The sequence below is a fragment of the Hibiscus syriacus genome, unplaced genomic scaffold (genome assembly GCF_006381635.1).
Source record: "Hibiscus syriacus cultivar Baekdansim isolate YM2019G1 unplaced genomic scaffold, ASM638163v2 tig00111402_pilon, whole genome shotgun sequence".
In the NCBI taxonomy this organism is placed as follows: domain Eukaryota; kingdom Viridiplantae; phylum Streptophyta; class Magnoliopsida; order Malvales; family Malvaceae; genus Hibiscus; species Hibiscus syriacus.
Window position 1 is genome coordinate 5,652,945 of NW_024063082.1, and position 21,758 is coordinate 5,674,702.

Sequence of the window (21,758 nt, forward strand, 5' to 3'; positions counted from 1 at the left end):
ACCCGATCCAGATTAGTCTATTAATAAATAGGATGTTGATAGTTATACCAAAAAATATTATTTAAAAAACATTGAATTTCCTTAAATAAAATAATTTTTTACTTTACCAATTTTATCATTTTAAATATAAAATTATTCAATAAAATAAAAGATCAATTTAATAGATAAAAGAGATTATATTTTATATTTTAACTGTGTTTTAATTTTTTTTTTGAAAATTTAAGTGTTCTAATATTAATAGATCATATATAAAAATATAATTTTGATTTAAGATAAATACAAACAACATGAATTAAAATTATGTAAACAGTAAAGAGTAATAGTTTTATACCCACCTTCATTTAATTAATAAAATATATTATCTTTAATAAATTTAAAAAATTAAGTCATATAAGATCATGTGCAGTTGTGTGCATATGCCAGTTAGAAAGAGAATGGACAATTAAAAAAGAAGAAGGGTTTTAATAAATAAATAAATTTACAAATGATAAAAGGATAAAATATATTAAAGGTTATTATATTATGACGATATAATCATTTTCATCAATGAACTTTCAAAAATTTTAATATAGTCACTAAATTTACTAAACCATGACTTCGTGAGAGAATAGCACTTTTTTTTACTACTAATCATTAAATTTTATAAAATTATTATAAAATAGTCTTAAAATTTATCAATCTTTTATTCTTATTATAACATTTAATGATAATTTTTTAATAGTTTAATAAATTTAATATTTATTTTATAAATTTTAAAATTTCAGTGGTCACAATATCATTTGGGTATAGGTTAGTGACTTGTGTTATACTTTACATATGATAGAAACAGTGAGATAATTCAGTGTAGCCAGCCAATAGTCAATCAGCTTCCACCTACAAAAGACAATAGTTTTTCCATCATTTTGGACTCCAGCTATTTTTTTTTATCAAAACCAAATCAACCAGAATTCTGCAAAAAAATTAGTTTTGATTCGATGGCGAAGAAAGCAGTGTTGAATGGAATCAACTATCCAGGCACAAAGGCGGAGCTGAAAGGCTGCATAAACGATGTGAAGAGAATGTACAATTGCCTCATACAACGGTACGGATTCTCCGATGAGGACATAAAGGTGTTTATAGACACCGATGATCGCCCACGGGGAAGAACATCAGACGTGCTTTGAACGAACTCGTGAGTTCGGCTGAGCCTGGGGATTTTCTGTTTGTGCACTACAGTGGGCATGGGACCAGGCTTCCTGCTGAGACTGGGGACGAGGATGATACTGGCTACGATGAGTGCATCGTCCCCTGCGATATGAATCTCATCACCGGTTCTTCTTTCTTCCTCACACTTTTTGTTTCTTTGCTATATAAGTTCTAGATTGTGGATCTGTGCACCTCATTATCAGATTTGGTTCTGTTCTAGTCTAGGATCTCTTTGCTAGACTGAGGCATTCAATTCTACTGTATTATCGCGTTCTGAATTGTAATTGTTCATGGATTTTAGTCTTATCGACAACTACACACTGTAATTTCCCATTGCACTGCTTAAGAAATATAAATGCTTGGATCATAGGATTTGAATTCTGGAATTTTGTTAAATGAATGGATGGCTTGTATACTGATTCGATTGGTGTTAGATCGATAATTTTTTGCACGGTTTGTTTGTGGTGTTGTTGGGTGTTTTTTAAAAGTCAATGGTGGTGTTTGGTTGTGCACAGATGATGATTTCAGAGACTTGGTGGATAAAGTCCCAGAAGGTTGCCGCATAACAATCGTATCGGATTCTTGCCATAGTGGGGGGTTGATTGATGAGACCAAAGAGCAAATTGGGGTGAGCACCAAGGATGCAGATTCAGCATCGGGATCTGGCTTCAAGAACTTCTTGCACCAAACCTTGAAAGGTGCCTTTGAGTCTCGTGGAATTCATGTCCCCTCGAAATTTCTCCCCCACCACCACGATGAGGTAGAGGTGGAAGACTATGACGATGGCTATGTGAAAAGCAGATCTCTGCCGCTCTCAACTCTAATTGAAATGCTCAAGCAGAAAACTGGGAAAGATGACATTGATGTTGGGAAGTTGAGACCAACCCTTTTCGATGTATTCGGGGAAGATGCTAGCCCCAAAGTTAAGAAGTTTATGAAGATCATTATGACCAAACTACAGGGTAACGATGATGGCAAGGATGGTTGGTTCATGGGGAAGGTTGGGGGTCTGGCACTACAGTTCTTAAGCAAAAGCTGGATGACGACAAAGGGTACGTAAAACTGGCACTCAAGACCGAAGTGAGTAGAAAGCAAGAGGCATATGCAGGAGCATCCAAGCACTCACTTCCCGACAGTGGAATTCTTATCAGCGGGTGCCAGACCGACCAAACTTCAGCAGATGCCAGTCCATCAGGAAATGCAAGCCAAGTTTATGGAGCACTCAGCAATGCCATTCAAACCATAATTGCTGATTCGGATGCCAGCGTTACTAATCAAGAGCTTGTTCTTAAGGCCAGGCAGTTGCTTAAAAGACAGGGTTTCACTCAGCGCGCTGGACTTTACTGCAGCGAGCATCATGTTGATGCTCCATTTGTCTGCGCATAATTTAATGGTAATCTTCTGCTGCAATTGCTACAGAGACAATAATGTGGTTTGCTCAGAGAATTGTGGCTGATGAGATTGTACTGTGTCTTGTACTGTTTGTTGTATCAATGTGTTTACCGTGTGTGTTTTTTTCTGGACAAATAATAAGAATTGAACTAAAAATGAATTATCTATTGCAGCTATAACTTCAATAAGTATTTAGTTACAAATTAGTTATCATGTTATTTCAGGTTTTGGTACAATGAATACACAACCTAGGGACCTATTTAGTCTGTTTGCCCTTCGTGAAAAATGTAAATATACAAAATTATAGCAAAAAAACAATCAGTATGAATAAGGGTGCACGATCCCAAATAATGGTGCATGGCAAATCTTTTCTTCTTCCACCATGAAGCTTAGCATAGGATACTATTGATTTCTCTGTCTCTTTGACTATGTTCACTTCGTGCTTCAAAAAGCTGTCACAAAGCTCACACTTACAAGAAGAATGGCCGCTGGAGAATGGCCGCTACTAGCTCTTAATCTTCAATATCTTGAACCCATGTCAAATCTGCATCCAGAGAGTTCACAAATCTCAGTATGGTATATGCATATCATTAATTAAAGCCCTTTGATCTCTTCACTTAAAAATGCAATGATCACCGTTAAAACATTTACTTTCTAGTTGTCTGCACGATCTTTTGTTTACTTTGCATAGTTCTTAAGGTAAAATTGAGAAAGAACCTTGTAGTACAGTTTCGACTGCTGCATTTGGAACAAGAAGGCCAACAATTCGCTGGCCATCAGCAGTGGTTTCTAGCCGTACAACACGTAGTCGCCTATGGCTGAGACGGGCCTGAAATGATAATGATAAGTTTTAGCTCATGAAAGTAAGTAATATAATGATAAATAATTGACCATCATAAAGCTTTCAACTCAGACAGAGAAAAAGAAGGGTCGAAAAAAAAGGTGAAAGTACATAAACTTTGAGAAGTCTGAATTGACATCAACCTGATGGAAGGCCATCATTTGAGCAGTGCTGGGGGAAAATATTTATCTAGCAGTTTCATACTCTTTGTTGAGCAGACGATTACAAGAAAAAAGGCTTATGGTAGGACAACATTCGAAAGATATCAGTCTACACTAAACAAAATACAGTGAAAGCTTGTAATAAAACTAAAGGAGACGGTCAAAATTCTAAATTTAGATAGAGAAGAGCAACCTGCAAAAGTATGAGCAAGGATTAGAAATACCGCATATCTTACTCTCTCCCATTCATAGAAATTTACAACTAAAATATTCCGAATACAAAAGCCCATTGCCATAGGTTCAAATGATTAAGCAACAACCCCTGGGCCCTCGACAAATATCATTGATTACCAATGACTTGAAGAATAGATTTGTGCATTATAGCAGCCCGAAACCAGCATTAAGGTACACAACTAAATTATCTTTGCAAGCAATGATAGAATGTTATCCCAGCAATGCAATGCAATGCCAAGAAACACAGATGGTGAAGCACATATTTTCACGTTCAAATGTTATTTGATAGTCAGAATAATATACCTTTTACATCATGTCAATTGTCATAAAAAAAGACACAAATTCAGATGCTACAAATGAACTTGGTTTGGAGAAGAAGGTTCCTCATAAACACTTTGGTACTACAGATTATACAACTGACAATGAATTATTACTGAGGAGCAGACCACACATAAAGTTACCTGCTTAGATAGGGCCTTCTCAATCGTGCCCCAAACCGGAAGAATGAGACCACCCAAAACATTTACTTCCTGGATTCTTCTGCCAACTGTACAGAATTTGCCAAGCTTACAATTGGGGCCATGCATGCACTGCACAAAAAGAAATAATAACCCAAGTGAAAATCATGATGTCAGCAAAACTGGGTTTAACGTGTCTTATTTAGGGTTTTGGGTTTATGATTTAAAGATTTTAGGGTTTAATAGGCAGGGTTGTTTTTTTACACAACCTGTGTATCAAAAAATTACTCATATAACTAAAAGAACAGGTCTGTTGATAAAGATGGAGATCTAATATATTATATCCATGAAGGAAAGAAGGAAAATGATATTAGGTATTCTAAGCAAAACGCTCTACCCTTCAAAAGAGAATCTTGGAAGCATTGGCATACTAAGAATACAGGCAAGGATATGATAATGTTAGCATAAAATCCTACGTTCGTCTCTCTTTTTGTATTTATTTTACAAAATATTTAATATAATGTAAACATTGATAATTTTCATTAACATACAATCAAATTTTCACATTTCTTATCATTAATTTCTTTTAACACGAAAAGGAGGTTCAATTAATCAGCCCTGTAGTGTAAAAAATAAGAGGTCAAATGCCCTATCCAAAGTAGAGCCCAAATTATCTCGATCTGTTTTCAGAAGTTAGCAATGCACGGGATATAACATGTTCCAGTGCTTATAAAACTTTAAACAAGCCAGAGAATAATTTTAAAAGTTAAAACATGAAAGAAAAAAATTGCAAAGAGGAACTTCCAAGTAGCTCTCAGCAGAGAAAGGTGAAATTGGTTTATTGTGTCTTTGGGTTTTAAAATATTGATTTTAATGATGGTTGTCAGGATTCTTGTCCTCATTGTGGATTCCTTTTTCTTTGTAGCCGAAACTGTATATTCCACCTTTAGAAGACCAAATGAAAAAACCTCCAGCCGTATCCCTTATGTGCTGGAGATCTGTTCACCTTATCCAATCTAGGTTCATAGCAGATATTTTAACCGCATTAATTTCTTTTCTTATTGTAATTAAGATAATGCTTAAGTGTACCTGTTTAGATGAAACTTCATATTCATCTTCCCATCCACGACGAGCTTTCTCTAGAAATGAAATTCTTCTGTATTTGTTTTTCAGTTCTGCCAAAGACATTTCCCTGGAAAGTTGAAGTCAAATGGTTAAGCACACAGATTCTAGTACAAAGTTTGATTTGAGAAAGTTTTGATTTAGCTTGAAATAATACCTTACTGACTCTCCAACAGCTGGACGGACTATCTTTAACATTCCAGAAGCAGAACTGAAACAGAATTAGGTAAGGAAAATATAACAGTAAATGAAGTGGGGAAGTTCAATCAATGTTTACATACTACAATTAAAAGAACCATCTAGTGAAGAATGAATATACTATTTTTAAATATCTGCAAATTACCCCTATGACTTTTGTTATTAATAATCATAACCTTATATGCTACACGAGTGAGTCTTGCAAGAAGGAAACAAATACCTCTCAAATGCTAGAACAAAATGACGTCTTCCTAACCATTCCCTTTTAGATTCATAGAATCCATCACTGGATGAACCAAGTCCATCCTTCTTCTTCTCATCGAGCATGGTACTTGCAGCCTACCACACAATTCAATCACAGTGCTGTGAGCATTATACTTGTCAAAATGAAATAAGCTAGTCATGAATCAAGAGCAAGAAAGAAAAAAAGTACCTCCCATGTGATTCCACGATCCAAAGTGAAAGTGAACAGCACCGTTGATGCCCCAGACATCGGATCAACATGGACAGTCTGTTGGAAGACAAATAGTTAGCTAAATTTAATTACATCAAGTAAATCACTAAATCGGGCAAAAAATTAACCTCTGGTTTTCCTTGTAAATCAATGATGTTAGCTTTCATGTCAACAATTCCGGAATCAAGATTTCCTTCAATTCTTGCATTCTGAATCAGGACATCCAAGATACTTATGAACAACTCGAATAGCCTGCATTTCACTTGCTTGTATTCAGCATACTAAATGCAACCTAACAACAACAGTGTGTATTAGCCAACAAGATACCTATTCTGAATATCAGGTGGCAATCCTAACAGACGATTTAGGAAACGACCAACATCATGCATGTCTGAATCAACTATTCGGCTAGAGAATTTTCCATTATCCTTCCCGTTACCTATAGCAAAGAAATGGTAAAAAATGAATAAATAACACATATGAAGTCGATGATTGATGGTATATTTTCCAGAGGGCAAAAGAAAGTTTGATAAATGATTAACAAATGTTTTACTCATTTTAGATGCAAAAAGATTATTACCAAGAACTGTATCCCTAACAATTCCGACAGAAATAAGAGCAGCCTTTGCCTTCGTGATAAAATCTTGAATTGTTTCTGGTTTTTCTGATGAACATCCAGGAGGTACAACAGGCAGATTATCCTGGAAACCACAACTATAGTTATTCCCCCTCATTATTTTTCTTTGTAAAGGTAATATTACTGAAAAAAAAATTACAAGGACCTGCTCCATAATCCCTCTATACATAACCACCAATGCCTTTTTACCATTAGAACTATCATAGTTGTAAGCACTCAAAGATGGCCCAACCCTGCAAATCACCAGTCATATCATAAGAAAAAACCAAGGAGACCAAAATATTATAAAAGTTAACCTGCCTTTCATATCCTAAAGACCAAAGGCTGAAGCCAGCAGAGATATTTAGGTTATAGAATGATATAATGAACCTCATACCATAGTGCAGAAATAACATTTTTTTTAATAAAAAAATTGCATGTTGATAAAGCACTGAATGAAAACTTTCAATGGTTAGATATTTTTAATGCGTTTAAGTAGCTTATTTTTAAAACTTGTATGAAAATTTTTTAATTATAAAATGTTTACGACCAATAATGAACCTTAACAATTAACAGGGACTGTGGGGGAAGCCAAACCACTGATCATCTATGCCCATGGCTTAAGTTATTTTGATGAAATTTTTCTCAAAGAACACATTTGCAAAAAAGAAAAGAAAAGAAAATTGAACTCACCTGCGATCTCCTTGTGTCAAGGCTCCAAGAGATTCTAGCCTCTTGGCAACAATTGATGCAAAACGCCGTTCTCCACCAAGATTGGTAAAAAGTAGCCTGCAGAGCAAATTAGAACAAGCAAAACTAGTAAAACAACAAATAACTAAAATATATGCCTTTTGATTTGTCAAGCTGACAGAATTTAATATCTGCATTGCTCGATGAATGAGAAGAAAGAATGTCATCAAAGAATAATCCAACAGATCAATTCATGGAATTAAAAGCAAAGGGAAAAAGTTTGAAGAGTACAGAGAGTGGAGGCATAATTAAACCGGATTCCATGGCCATTCATCTTTTACATATTTACATTCCAATTTCTTGATATCATTTCACATGCCTCAATTTATTGATGTGATTCTAGATTGCACACACAAGTCATTATGAAAAAGATGATACTGAGTAAATTTGGATATACAAATTAAGAGATGAAAGAATTAGTATATAATGTGAAAGTCAAAACAAACAAGTTGATACTATTATAGACTACTTTTCACATTCAACAAAGATAAAGGCAAAAAATTCCTAGCCCACCTGTATTCGGGTGCAGAAGCTTGATTGGAACGATGAGTTCTTCCAAACTGTTGAATTGCTCGGTCAGCACTCCAAGGAAGTTCCAATGTTAAATGAACCCTTCTTTTCTGCAGAAATGTGTCACTTAGTGGCAAGAGAACAAGGAGACCAAACCAAATTGTACATACTCAAAAAAGACCATTCTAATCTACAAATAAAGTGCAGTATGGTATGAAAAATAAAGTGAGAATTTTTTATATAAGAAATACCTGATTCACTGCTCTTCTATCTGCCTGCAACGATACACCAGCTGATCCAGCCTCAGATATGATGGCAACAAACTTCTTACAATCCATAAAGAGCTGCTTTTCATGCATATTGACCATTTCCATTGTAACTTCCTTTCTAAAAATCCATGGGAGAAATGCCACCTTAGATAACCTTCAGTATAAGGTGAACAAAAGTTGAGAAATAAAGAAATACTAAACTCACGTGTTTCGTGCCTGGTAAGTCACACCTTTCCCGCTAGAAGCCCTTACAAGCATGCCTCGCCTCCCTGTCATTTCTGCAACTTTATCAGGACCTCCAAGCTGCAAGCTCATTGAACACATAGTTAAAAAGAACAAATTTCAGGGAAAAAGTGTAGATGCAATAAGTTCTGTTGATGACAACCAGAATAATAATAACATGCAAAAGCAGCTAACCAGAGAAGGATGGAACAAATGGATTTGGTTAATTCCTAGTTTGTTTTTAACAAGGATAAAGATAGGTGGACCAATCGCTCTTAATGAAATAAGTCAAATTGAGTATAAATTAAGCATGCATTGGAACCAAAACTGAAAAATCATCCAGAACCAATAGAAAGAAGAAAACAGAAAAAAAAAGGGGATCAATCTCTAACAAATTAAAAGGTTGGCAATAAGGCTCCTAAATACATTGCATTAAAGGGGCCAAAATCAAATAGAACTTCAGAAATTTGGCAACACTAGTACCTTTTGGCCATATATACCTCTGCCTTTAGTCGATTTTCTTTGGAAGGTAACAATAATTGCTAATGCATCACCAAACTTTAAGTTGCAAACCAAAGAGATCAAAACTGGTTGTCATGAGATAACTACAAATAAACAGCATTCATTCACCATCTTGGGAAAGAAAAACAGGTATGCAACTTTAATGTGTAGCATTACCCACTGAGCTGCATGACTGCTACATGAACCCCAATAATTTCTAGATAGGACATTTTTAACAGGACATTCCCTCAAACTTGTAATCACTGTACTCTATTGGGGTCCAGGCCAACCATACAAAAACTAGCACCATTGCTTGATACAGAATGCACAGTAGTAAAAGTCCCTAATTCACTAACCATCCTCCAAGAACTAGAACTTATCATGAAAATTTCTGAGCACCTAAAGGTTACAACAATATACATAACACGAGTAAAGGCCGACTCATGTCACTGATTCATGTCATGAATTGTTTCACCAAAGGACTCCATAACATAAAACTGACACGTTAAGCAAAACAGGACATTTCTTTGCAAAGAGAAAGTACGAGTAAAAAATAAAGCTAACAGAAAATGTTAAAAGTATTTAGGAAGCAAAACCATAAATCTTGCAAGAAAGGAGGCTATGTCTTGGTTTTGAAGTTTCATCTCATATAGCAAACGATGAGCAATGTTAACTACAATTCTCAAAAGACCACCCAAAATAATACAAATTATCAGCATATCTTAAACATCATTGTAGACTTTTGAGAAGAGAACAAGAAATGCGACCAACCTGATCAATAATGTCATCCAAGGGATTGTTTGGAAGATCTAAAGAGCGAATTATATCCAAAATTTTTGACTTGCGCTGCAATGCTTGTTCATACCTGAGCTAAAGTTTACAGGAAATTTGTTAATTCATCTCTAAAGAAACCGCAAACAACACAATACCCCTCACCCACACTACTTTGAGATAATAAAAAGGAGAATAAAAGAAAACTATTTAAGAAGAAAGAAACAACATCCAAAATACAATAACCTCTTTAAAAGTTCTTCTATATAGGCACGCCTTGCTTGCATGTATTCATCTGTTTTCTCCTTGCATGAATAACACGACCACTTTTCAGGGACTAAATCTGAAATAGGTGGAACTAAACAAGCAGGATGCACAAGTTTCCCACAACAGGAACACTGGAGCAATTTCTTCCTCTCCTGGATTAATGATAGCACAACACGTGAAGAATTGCGGATACTCAAAGCATAATCAAGAAAAAAGAAATTACCTCTTCACTACTGCATATCTCACACATATGAAACTCATCATCGGATTCAGTAGACTCGGGCCCAGAATCAGCTGCATGATGAAGTAAAAACTTAGTTATCAAGACACCTAAGTAACAGTTTTTTCATAATATTGGGGTAAAATATTTAACTATACAGTTTGGACAAAATTTGACTGAACAACAAGTAGAGGAACACTTTCCGATGTAGTAGCCATACAAGTAAAGAAATCACAACTACAAATCACATTATAATTTCAAAAGAAAAAGTGCATTCAAGTTGTGCTCTAAAGAACATTAAATGATCGGTACTGTGAGAGCAACTGGAAGTGAAATTGGAAGTAATAATTAAAAAGTGAAGAGAGATCTAAATTGCAAGCAAATATATATAAAAAAAAATTAAACATAAATCGGTAGATTTTCTTCACTTGCTATTTTCTCCTTCAGTCTAGTAGAGGTGTTTGCTATTTACAACATAAGGTCCCTAAATTGCAGACCCAATACCATTCAGTTTATTTCGGAACAGAAAAACTTACTATCAGATTCTTCATCGCTTTCACTATCGCTAGCAGGTTTCCATTTTGCAACTTTCCTAACTCTTCCATTTAGGGAGACACCAGGTGTTGCAGAGTGCCTCTTCTGTTGAAGTTCCTTTACACTTTCATCTCCTAATAGAATATTAGCAAATAATCAATAATTGAATCAGCAACTAGAGTGAAACAAGCCAGTCTAGAAACACAGACACGTCATACCTTGGAGAGGTTCAGGCTTTTCAGGTAAGGGATAGTTTTCTTCAACAAATTTCAGCAACAATTCTCGGGGTCCCGAAACAAAATCATCAAGTTCAAGACCCTATTTTCATGGGGGAGATGAATAATTTAGAAAAGCACACAGAAACAGAAAGAACAAATAAAAACATAGATCATTAATTAGAAACAAGCAGAATACATACATATTTTGTCAAAGCTTCTTCAGTCCGTGCCTCCCCAGTACTCTGTAGGCCTATAACCACACACTTATCTTCCATTAGTGCTTGCTTAGCAAGCCTCACCGTAGCAGGCACCTTAGCTGACATACACAGGTGTCTAAAAAAACGCTACAACACCAAATGGAGAACAATTGCAACCATATGAATGAAAAAAAATGAATAAATATGACATGTCACAACTGAAAAAGAATAGATAAAAGGAGAAAACGCTCGGCATGAACACAAAAACCCAGAAAATTCTTATACCTGATGGCTTGACCAATACATTCTCCACAACTGACTGGGGTTAGGTTTATCATTACTATGAAAAGCACTTGCTGACAGCAATTCCACTCGAAGCTCTGCCCAAAGCTCCGCTGCCTTTTTATACATTGCCTATGAAAAAATAAATGATCAGAAACTAAGACCATCCGTCAATTTTTTGCCCATTCCCACCCACTTCTTGTCAGACGCTAAATGAAAAATAAAGATTAAAAATCTAGTACCAAATAGGTATGAGATTATAGTTGATGGCATTTGCAGCTTTACTACAACCAATTACAACAATACTAGCTCACAAAGCAGAAAAAAACAAGTAAGCAAAAATATTTAGACCATATAAAATTAGAACCAGTACTTTTGATGTTGCTCATAAACATTGTTAGTCTTTTACTATCAATACTTATGATGTGGCCCTTATGTGAATCTTTTCAAAGAAAGAAATTGACATTGGATGTTGAAAACTACATTAAGCAAGTTGAGTCAAGTTCAACGTCTTTTTTTCAAAAATAAAAATTTGTGGTACGACTCAATCACATCATTCTATCCTCGAGCAGAATCATGGGTGAACCAGGGTAAGTTTTATCTTCAAAGAAGAGGGGAGAGATAGATTTGCAAGAAAGCTGTTTAAAGAAAGATGATGACTGGACAGGTGGTTTAAAGAAAGATGATGACTGGACGGGTGCCAGAATTTTTTTTTTGTTTTTGATATTCTACATAAGTTTAACTTAAAGGAAAATATCAAAAAGCTGTTCTTTATGCACTCTCTTGAGTGAATCCAAATATCCCAGGTGACCATCTTGCATAATGGGTGTCAAACGAGTTGGAATTCTTTAATCATGGATATACCTGGTCTCTTTGATGGGTACTTGTCGTAGAAGTCAATACCGTACCGGACCATATCAGTCTTAAACTAATACCAAATAATTCAAGTACCATTCAAGTTAAAATTTTGGGACGTTTAACCATTTCAGTGTGTTTCAGCCTATTTCAGTCAATATTGGAGCGCATCAGCCTGTATAGCTTGGTAAAGATTTTAATATTTGGAAAGAAGTTTTAATTATTTTTGTCTTAACTATTTTTATTTTTTGCGCAGTTACATTTAATTAAGTTATTGATTTAATTAATACTAATTGGGATAAATATCAAAACTACACACAAACTTTCATCAAATGCGCAATGTTAAACGTGAGCTTTAATTTTGTTCAATTGTATACACAGAATCATTTTATGTTTATATTTAGAAAATAAAAACAAATCTGAAAAGGTACCCCGAAACATACTGGTATCGTTATGTACCACCAGTCCTAGATAAAAACGGTATGCCCACTGGTACAATATTCACTATTTTGGTCCTTGTTTCATTTCTTTTAGTCTCATATCTATATGTTATTTTATGTCCTTGGCTACACATGTCAAAAGCAGAACCCAATCAGAGCAAATTATAGAGACTAAACATACAATATAACTTGTCACAGATATTTTCAGAAAATTTCGACGTGATATAAATTATAATCATATTAAATGAATATCAATTTAACCATCTATGGCATACTAATTTGGAAAGAGGTGGTATAATAAAAAATAATTTCATTAGGAAGCAAATAGAAAAAACACTTGCATACCTCCATTTCAGCTTCTAATGGTGCTTCAATAACCTCAAACTCGGCTCCCTTATAACTCAGGGTGCGACATACATACATTCCCCTGAAATTTGAAAGAAGATTGCGTATGAAACAAGAATATATCTAGCAACTATTTTACAGAGATATTCCAACTATTTTTACCTTGCTTTCATTTCCATTGCAACAAGTTCCAATGCCCCAACGCCTCCTTTCTCTAAAGCAACTGTGAAAATATTCATTTTACAAAAAAAAGTTCAGAGAAAATTCTAACCAGTGGGAGACATCTAAAGGCAGGCAGATATGATGTGAAAAATCACCAACCCAGGTTTGGAGATAACTAGAGATTTACAATGACTAAGGAAATAAGGCTTAGAATAAAGGATAAATCACCTTCCCTAGTCATCATTTTACTTTATTCCTCACCATCACCCTCAATAATATTCTTTCTGACATGCCACAACCTTAATTATATTAATTTTCTTGGTTGTACGACATATATAAATGCAAGATGAAAAGGTAAAAAAATGAAAGAGGGAAAAAATTGTCACCGGAAGGTATAAAGATTAAACCTAAAAAATTCTGGAAATCAGGGAAACATGTTCCAGCTCCCCAAAGACCAAGCCTGATCATATACCCCATATTGCGTGGTTCAGATGCACCAGTTGCAGAGCAATAAATAACCCGTGCTTCAGGAAGTCGAGCCTGTAGTTTCAGCAAATGGAAAGCAACAGTTAAGGAATTTCCAGGAAGACAATTTTCCATTGTTAGAAGCTCATGCATATGCATATGGTCCTGCATGAGTGTACATGAACACTTTTTCCATAAGTGGGTGGAAGAAGAAAGAGAAGGGGAGAGACTACAGGAGGATGTTCCTCTAGTGCATATTTTACTAACATGTGAAAGAACCATGATAAAAATATATAATCTACAACAAAAAAAAAGGTAGAAAACACCCCTCTCCCAACCACCCCAAAAGAAGAAGGAAAAAAGCACTAACCTGAATTTCTAGAACTGCTTCACCTGTGCGAGTTGGCTGGCTGCCAGCTTCAGGCACCAAGTTTTTGGCTTTGTGGCACTACAATGAAGCCATTGACCCTTAGCAATAAAAATAGAGAAATATATTGAAACCACAGAACACTATCTCATGATGCAATTGACAAAAGAATTTTGGGTAAACTACGCGTTTAGTACCTAAACTATCAGTTTTGATCCGTTTTAGTAGCTAAACTTTCAAATTTTTCAAAACCATACCTAACATTTTGTTTTTGTTTCATTTTAGTACCCCCATTAAAAACTTAACGTTAAGTTTAAAAAAAAATTGAAAGTTTAGGTACTAAAGTGGACCAAAACTGATAGTTTAGGTACTAAACGCGTTAAGTTTTTAACGGCAGGGTACTAAAAAGAAAAAAAAACTAAACGTTAGGTATGGTTTTGAAAAAATTGAAAGTTAGGTTCTAAAACGGACCAAAATTGATAGCTTAGGTACTAAACGCATAGTTTACCCAAGAATTTTTTTAAAAGAAACTAATGAAGCAACAAGGGAGATTTCATAACAGTTCAGAAAAGAAAGTGTACCTCATCAAATATGATAAGCCCATCAAATCCTGATCCACACCACTGCACAAGCTGCTGCAGACGAGAACGTCCTTTCTCAGAAGATGCGATGAGACTACTATATGTCAAAAATACAACTCCCTGATTGATCCCAACAGACCTCGAATCAAGCTTTGAATAAGGCAACTTGTTCAAAGCATGAACTGCATAAAGAAAATGATATTTACATATCTCACATAAATCCAACCTGTACACCAACATTGCAATTTCTTTTTCTTAACACAACAACATTTTGGAACACAACATTAATTTGGCATTGCTTATTGTCCTTGCACAGTACAATAGCTCGTACCTGATATAAGAATGGCATGCCCACCCCAAATGATGAATGCATAAACAAAATCAGTTCATGCAACCCTAAATTACAAACTACCTAATGCATTTTGACCAAAAGAACTTGCAACCGGCAAACAGACAGCCAGAAGAAGAAAAACTCATAAATAGTTACTTGATGGAAAATGATAACTCAATTTATAAAGGGAAAAATAATAGCACTTTTTTTTTTATAGGAATTGAAGGCCTCGTTAAAAACCTCCTTCATGATTAAAGGAGCTTATAGAGAAGCTCCTTAATTAGCGGAAGGAGGAAAAGAGTGCCTAAGAAATTTATTAACCATAGAAAATACACGATACAACCAGGGAGCCACCCCCAATATAAACAAAACACCAAAAATAGCCTCAAACAATCCTACCAGAACCAGCCTAATCCAACAAAGCAACAACAACAGCCTAAAAAACAGACTGGCCAAACTAAAAACCTAAACGTGGCCCGAAAGACTCCCAAACAAACAAAACAACCATAATAAAATCCAAGGGTGACAACTGACTAAAACCATATAAGCAAACTTATAACTCAAAAGCCACGGAGCTTTCACATGATAAGAATACAAAAAAACACGCACATAGCCGCCTTTCCACCACATCAACTCGTCTTGTCGGCTAAGACCATCCGAACTTCCAGCTCCAAACAAAAAGCATGATGCAGATTACCTGAAACTTCTACTCCTTCCCCCGCCATAGTCTTCCGACATCAGATACACTACTGAGCCATTAGACTCACAACCCAATTCTTTCCCAAAAGGCAAGGAATTGATCGCATCCTTCTGTTGAGACTACCCCAATGCTGGAAAATCAGATTCATATATGAATCAGCCATCAATAACATACACCTCTTCCTCCCACAGCACCTTACTCTGATGGCTCTTGCTTCGGTAACCCCTATACTTTCTTTTGGGAGCTGTAAAATTCCCTTGAAAAAATTGTTTAGATCTATATTTGTTGCCAAAACCCACCTTAGGTGTCATGTACTGCCTTGTGTTACCCTTTGGATTTATGTATGCGCAGTTGTAAGAAAAGCCCTCATGTATCCCATCCTCCACTTCCCTTGACTCAACCCGACCATCCAACATGGGGAAATCATTAAAATAATCCTTTGAGCCTACAAAAGCACATGCAAGCTCACTACTTTTCCTTAAGACAACTTCTTTCTCCCTCTCCGCGTGAACCAACATATCCACTTTATCCTTTAGGCTCACATCTTCCAATTCCCTTGACACTAAGAGACCATCCAGGATGGGAGAATTAATTAAAAAATCCTTACTCCCCTCATAACCACATGTGGGCAAGCAAGTGTCCTTAAAGACATCCACAACTTCTCTCTCCACATGCACCAGCAATGTCTCGTGTTCCCCCACTCCCTCCAGTTGCGAAAGAACCATCCTCTGACCCACAACGGCACTCCTCGGACCCATCATCAATGCCTCGCCTATGTTCCTGACCTCCACATCCTCACCCGACAAGAAGCTGCCTCTAACACTAGTCCCCAAACAGCAGAAAAAATTTTCTTCTTTCTCAGAACACCTCTCGGCCGACTGCACCTCCGAAGAGTGCACGGATCTTCCTGCTTCTTCAGCACCCACCTCCAACTCGGGAAACTTAACTGGAGAGACACCAACGAGCTCCCTCACCTTGGATAACGGGGATGCGACTGCCTCTTCAAAAGAAAACGACTCCACCCACTTAATAAAAATTCTGCACCATCCTACCAAGTAGTCTTTGAGAGTTGAGAGCTTACTCTCGTCAACAGAACCAACAATGGGAGCCTCCGTATGACTAACATCCTTCACTACACTGTTGCCCTAGACTGAATATGGACCAGAGAACTTTTTCCTCCTGAAAACATCACGAGGATGATATCTCGCCATGAAGACTCTAACTTTGTTACCTTGAATCCAAGATCTATCAACACAGTTGATAGCCTTCCTCGCGTCCTCCAGTCTGGTGAAACGAACAAAACCAAACCTACTTCCTCCCTTGCTTCTTTTATTAGGGATGAAAGAATCAACCACCTCGCCATATTTATCGAAGAATAACCAAAGACCTTGGTAATGAAAACTCTCTGGAATGTTGAAAATGATCACTGTGACAGTTTTTCCCAACCGGAACTCTCACCTTACTCGCCATCAAGAGAAATGAAAAGGAATAAAAACAGAAAAACTTATCTAAAACACATGATTTTTAGAGAGAAGGAGGAGCTTCTCTCACTAAACACCTAAACTAGCATACGGGTAAAAAAATAATAGCACTTGGAGACTATAATAATATCATATAACCATACTGATATGTTGTGAGAGAGACAGATAAGTAGATAATTTTAGTTTCAAACAAGTTCCACATAATCACATTTAGTGTAGATATACACATGTTCTAGATCTTCCCATACACCCACGACATTAAAATAACTTGACTGCCGAAAGTTGTGATTTTGTAAATTATATACCTTTTCTAATAGATTTGCCAGGATCATAATTACCCACCATTTTTGTAAGTTTGCAAATCAAATTAATAAATAAGAGGTTATTAGAATAATTTTAAAAAAAATACTGATACAGAAAGCATATGCACACAAGCCTAACGATTATCTAAAAGGGGGGAAATTATGTAAATTTTTTTCTAAATTCCAAAGGAAGAAAAATATCGACACTAGTAAGAAAGCATTTACATTTGTTAAACCCATCCCTTCATTTCGTATTTATGCCACATTATTACAAAATGAGCACCCAAACTTTTTAAAAGATTCATTCAAGAAGAGAGCAACTGTAATGTGCATTAGCTTCTAATATTCCTAGATTTTAGGTATTTACCTTCAATGCATGCTGCTCCAACATCATCCAAGTCTCTTCTCGCATCGAACTTCAAATCAGAACCAATAGAAATCCATCTTCGTAAGATCATCATAGAGAACAAGAAAGAAATATGTTAGTGTACGTGAAACAAATTACAATATATACAGCATGCAGTAAAAACTATAATGGAAGCAAAATTCACGCCTACACATGTTGCAACATAAAACATACATTGCTTTCCTCCTTGCATGGTGCCAATTCTCCAATATTAATCCTGCAATTGTTCGACCTTTACCAACACCAGCTCCATCTCCAACAAAGAATCCTGCCCTAGCACCAGTTGGCAGGTGCTGCAGATGTCTCTATCAAAGATATAAAAAATAGGTTACAACAGACGCGACGGGTTTAAAATTGTTAACCATATTTCTGTCATAAAAGAGACCTGACAAGCATAAACCAAAGTCTCAATCTGCAAGCATGACAAAGCCTTTGAACTTCCCAAGTCATCCTTGATTCTTAAATCATATGTGGGCTCAGGTGGCTGCACTGCAGATAAAGAAGATGTCTCCACAACAGGATCTGGGTGAGGAGGGCCAATAGATAGTTTTGGAGGGCACTGCCACATCAAATTTATATGAGTTAACAATTCCAGAGGGTTTAAATGAAAAGTCATGAAAAAAAATTAAATTAGATGGAAATACTATAAAAGAAAACTTGTGAAATGGAGTCCTCTGAAATGAAACTTACGTAGTCCGTGAAAGTTTCTCCTACTGGCCCACCTTCATCTTCTTCTCGCTCCACTTCAATTGCTACCTGAAAAGTTTATAAATCATATGGAAATAGCAAGCACAAAATTAATAACAAAGAATATTCTCATGAGTACAACACCTACTGAAGGAAACACTAGAAGAGGAAAAGTACTAATGTTTTCTTTTTGTCTGAAGAAATGGAATGGTAAAAGAGGTTGACATATCCATATGTAGCCCAACTAAAAGTTGGTATCTTGGCACTGAAAAGACATGGTAATCCACTACTCTATCCAATTCGTTCTACGTGGTTCCCTTCAATCAGGTTAATTTTCCTGAAACATGTCATGATTCTTTTATCTTTCATGAAGGAACTTTCTTCCTAGGTTACACTTACACCCTTCCTATCGATATTATTATGCCTTACTATAAGTAAATGCCCTCAATATGCTTTATTCTATGTTTGGATTGGACAAAAACAAGGGAAAGCAGAGGAAAGAAAGTACCTTTCCCTTATTTGGATAATTTTTTTTTTTATTAAAGCAAGGGAAAGTAAAAGGAGTTGAATATCCCTTGGTTTCCTTCGAAACATTCCATTTTTATATGCCCCAATCTTATGGAAGCCAACGGATACAAAAGAGTATCAACATCCCCTCTTATCTTCATTGACTCCAAGATAACTCTACTCATCCATGTACGAGTTGAATGTTGATACCATTATTTCTAGAAGGCATTTGGATGACATGGAATTGCTCAAGCTTATGAATTCACATTAAAGCAACAATTAGAACCTTCATCACTTATATATGCAAAGAATTTTTTTTCGTTTTCATATTTCAGGAAACGAACTCGTAAGACACTGTATTCCTGACAGAAAACATTTATTTAACTCTAAACTGAAAATTCAGCCGATGAAATCGCTCACAATCAAGAGGTGTGTTTCATGTAAACTTCAATAAGTTGGTCATGTTTTCAGTTTTCACATGTCAGATTAACAGCTTGTTGCAAAAGTATCAACATGGTCATTATAATTCAGACCTCGCAAACTTACAATAGCTAGAACATTTTTCTATAACACGGCAAAAGTTAGTATTTGATAAGATATATAAATTGTAAGCACATAACCACACATAGAGGGGGGGGGAAATAGCAGTGAAAAAATCAATTCAAACAACTAAATTACACTAACAAACACGACTAATACAGTCATAGGTCACTAAGGTTTTGCCTTTTCTTTTTCTTTTTTTGATTTTCCTGTTAGATAAGGTTTTGCCTTTTCTTTTTCTTTTTTTGATTTTCCTGTTAGATTTCGCTTCCTAAAAACAACTTGATAAAAAAGCACAAGTAAATACTAAAAAGCAATATCATAACCAAATTTAAAACGAAGAATTAACCCACTTGCTATACTAATTCTAAAATAATTGTTCTAAACAAAAGTATGATCATATAGTTCAAAACAGAAAATCACATTTCATTTTTTAAAATATTCAAAAGTGTAATTCATTTAGCATTGAAAGCATTTTCTGATTTCTATCTCCACAAGCCAAAATCAAGAAGAAAAAGTAGCAATCAAACTCAAACTAGCTTATATAATTCAATAAGCAACAGTGAACAGTCATGATAAAACAATTTTTTTAAAATTCAAAAAGAAAGAATAAAACCTCGTTGACTTCCTCAGGAGGAAGAGGTGGACGGGGCTGCGGAGGCGGAGGCGGAGGCGGAAAGAGTTGTTTCAACTTGTTCAAATCGACAGCCAAATCGGCTCCACATTGAGGGCAAGAAAACCTAGCCAGCCCGTACGGCACGTTGAGGATAGCCTTGCAATTAGAGCACGGGAGTTGGATCTTGGTCGGATCGATTCCATGTGCAGGCGCCGATGACTGGTTAGGCGGTGGATTGATAATGCGAGCCCTAGTCATGAGCTCCGGAGGCAGCATTTGGGGCAGCTGGCAAGTGGGACAAACGAATTCGGTGACTCCAGGGCCCACAGTGAGGATCACTCGACATCCGGCGCAGCGCACCTGAACACCAGGCGCGGCTGGCCCAGCGGCGGAGGCTGGGGGTGGTTGTTGCGGTGGATGAATTGAAGGTTGAGGCATGATAATTTGTTCCAGAATTGGTTGATGAAACGATCGATAGAGAGTGATTGAGAGTTTGGGTTTTGAGAGAGAAAATTGAAATTAGGGCGCCAACAGCCGAAGAGCCCAGCCACTTTACCCGACTAGGAATTTTCTGTTTTAAGTAATTATTTTTTTGATGAATTTTAATTTTATATTTCCTATAATTTCACTTATAAGTTCAACTTCAAAGCCTCAACGAATCCTCCTCTCAGCTCCTTGTTTGCCTATAGCCTTGTTTTGCTTCCAATTTTTTTAATGGGTTCTTATAGATGGCGCTTAGGCGCGCCTTACACTTCGTTTACAGTGCCGGCCAGACCTTGGCAGTTCCGAATTTTGTAGAATAATTAGTAGTCCAAAATTTAATTCGGCTTCGTTAATTAATTTATTAATAGAAGGGTTGTTGTTTTACTTATGAGATATTAGATGTACCGGTAAGATTAAGGTTCTAGATGTTCTTTTGAATAAAACAGCACTTATTAGTGGAAGTAAATGGTGTGGCATAAGGTGGTGAACCCACACAGCCAATAACACGAATATATATAAAATGAGTGTGTTGATGGAAAAAATGGGATTGTGATGGTGTTTTAGGGTTCATTTTGTTAATTTAGATGGAAAGTTGTATTTGGTTGTGTGGTGGATTGTAGATAAGATAAAAAGTATGATGATCAATCGTTTAAGAAATCGAGAGAGATTTTTTCTCTAATTTTGTAAGATGACTTATATACATGTCTTTCATGTTAGTGTCAAACTTAGGATGATGATGATTTATAGGTTAGTAAGATAAATAAATTTGATTCTTAAATAGTATATTCAGACAATAAATAATGTGGTTTTGTTAGTGGACACGTCGAGAAACTATATAGTTAAATGAAAATATATAATCATGGAAGTTTTGAGAATTTTCAAACTTCAATAATCGAAAGAATGATAATAAAAGTATTACTTACAAAACAAATACAGAGAAGATAAAATAGAATCCATAGAAATAAAACTAAAATAAAGCATGAAAATAGGTAAATTAGAGCAAATGAGCTAGATCGACAATAACTATGGTGGGGGAGAGAGCGTCTGCAACCTGATGTAGACACCCGTTTTTGTTCGGGTTTACAAAA

The 21,758-nt window shown here is 35.9% G+C and overlaps 1 protein-coding gene, 1 long non-coding RNA gene and 1 pseudogene across 2 annotated transcripts; 1 reads left to right on the plus strand and 2 right to left on the minus strand.

Annotated features, from left to right (window-relative positions):
* Nucleotides 1-855: 855 nt before the first annotated feature.
* LOC120161889 lies at nt 856-2,753 on the plus strand (annotated as a pseudogene).
* Nucleotides 2,722-20,703, minus strand: LOC120161888 (protein FORGETTER 1-like). The gene is made up of 32 exons (XM_039172100.1): nt 20,188-20,703; nt 18,528-18,593; nt 18,223-18,396; nt 18,012-18,142; nt 17,799-17,875; nt 14,618-14,799; nt 14,040-14,117; nt 13,612-13,744; nt 13,205-13,265; nt 13,043-13,124; nt 11,406-11,534; nt 11,124-11,267; nt 10,924-11,023; nt 10,708-10,839; nt 10,175-10,245; nt 9,931-10,103; nt 9,685-9,778; nt 8,396-8,493; nt 8,173-8,308; nt 7,925-8,031; nt 7,355-7,450; nt 6,828-6,915; nt 6,626-6,746; nt 6,373-6,484; nt 6,174-6,297; nt 6,025-6,102; nt 5,812-5,930; nt 5,551-5,604; nt 5,361-5,463; nt 4,275-4,403; nt 3,295-3,406; nt 2,722-3,121 (listed from the first exon to the last, which is right to left on the minus strand). The coding sequence occupies exons 1-32, from the start codon at nt 20,623-20,625 to the stop codon at nt 3,090-3,092; spliced, it is 3,774 nt and encodes a 1,257-aa protein (XP_039028031.1). The 5' UTR covers nt 20,626-20,703; the 3' UTR covers nt 2,722-3,089.
* Nucleotides 8,505-9,676, minus strand: LOC120161891. The gene is made up of 3 exons (XR_005519509.1): nt 9,430-9,676; nt 9,091-9,098; nt 8,505-8,602 (listed from the first exon to the last, which is right to left on the minus strand). It is a non-coding gene; the product is annotated as an uncharacterized LOC120161891 (long non-coding RNA).
* Nucleotides 20,704-21,758: the final 1,055 nt, after the last annotated feature.

Coding starts and splice junctions, on each gene's coding strand:
- LOC120161888 (XM_039172100.1), bottom strand. CDS start 20,625: ATGCCTCAACCTTCAATTCATCCACCGCAACAACCACCCCCAGCCTCC. Junction 18,397..18,527: donor GAGAAACTTTCACGGACTAC/GTAAGTTTCATT, acceptor TTGATGTGGCAG/TGCCCTCCAAAACTATCTAT. Junction 6,747..6,827: donor ATAGAGGGATTATGGAGCAG/GTCCTTGTAATT, acceptor TGTGGTTTCCAG/GATAATCTGCCTGTTGTACC.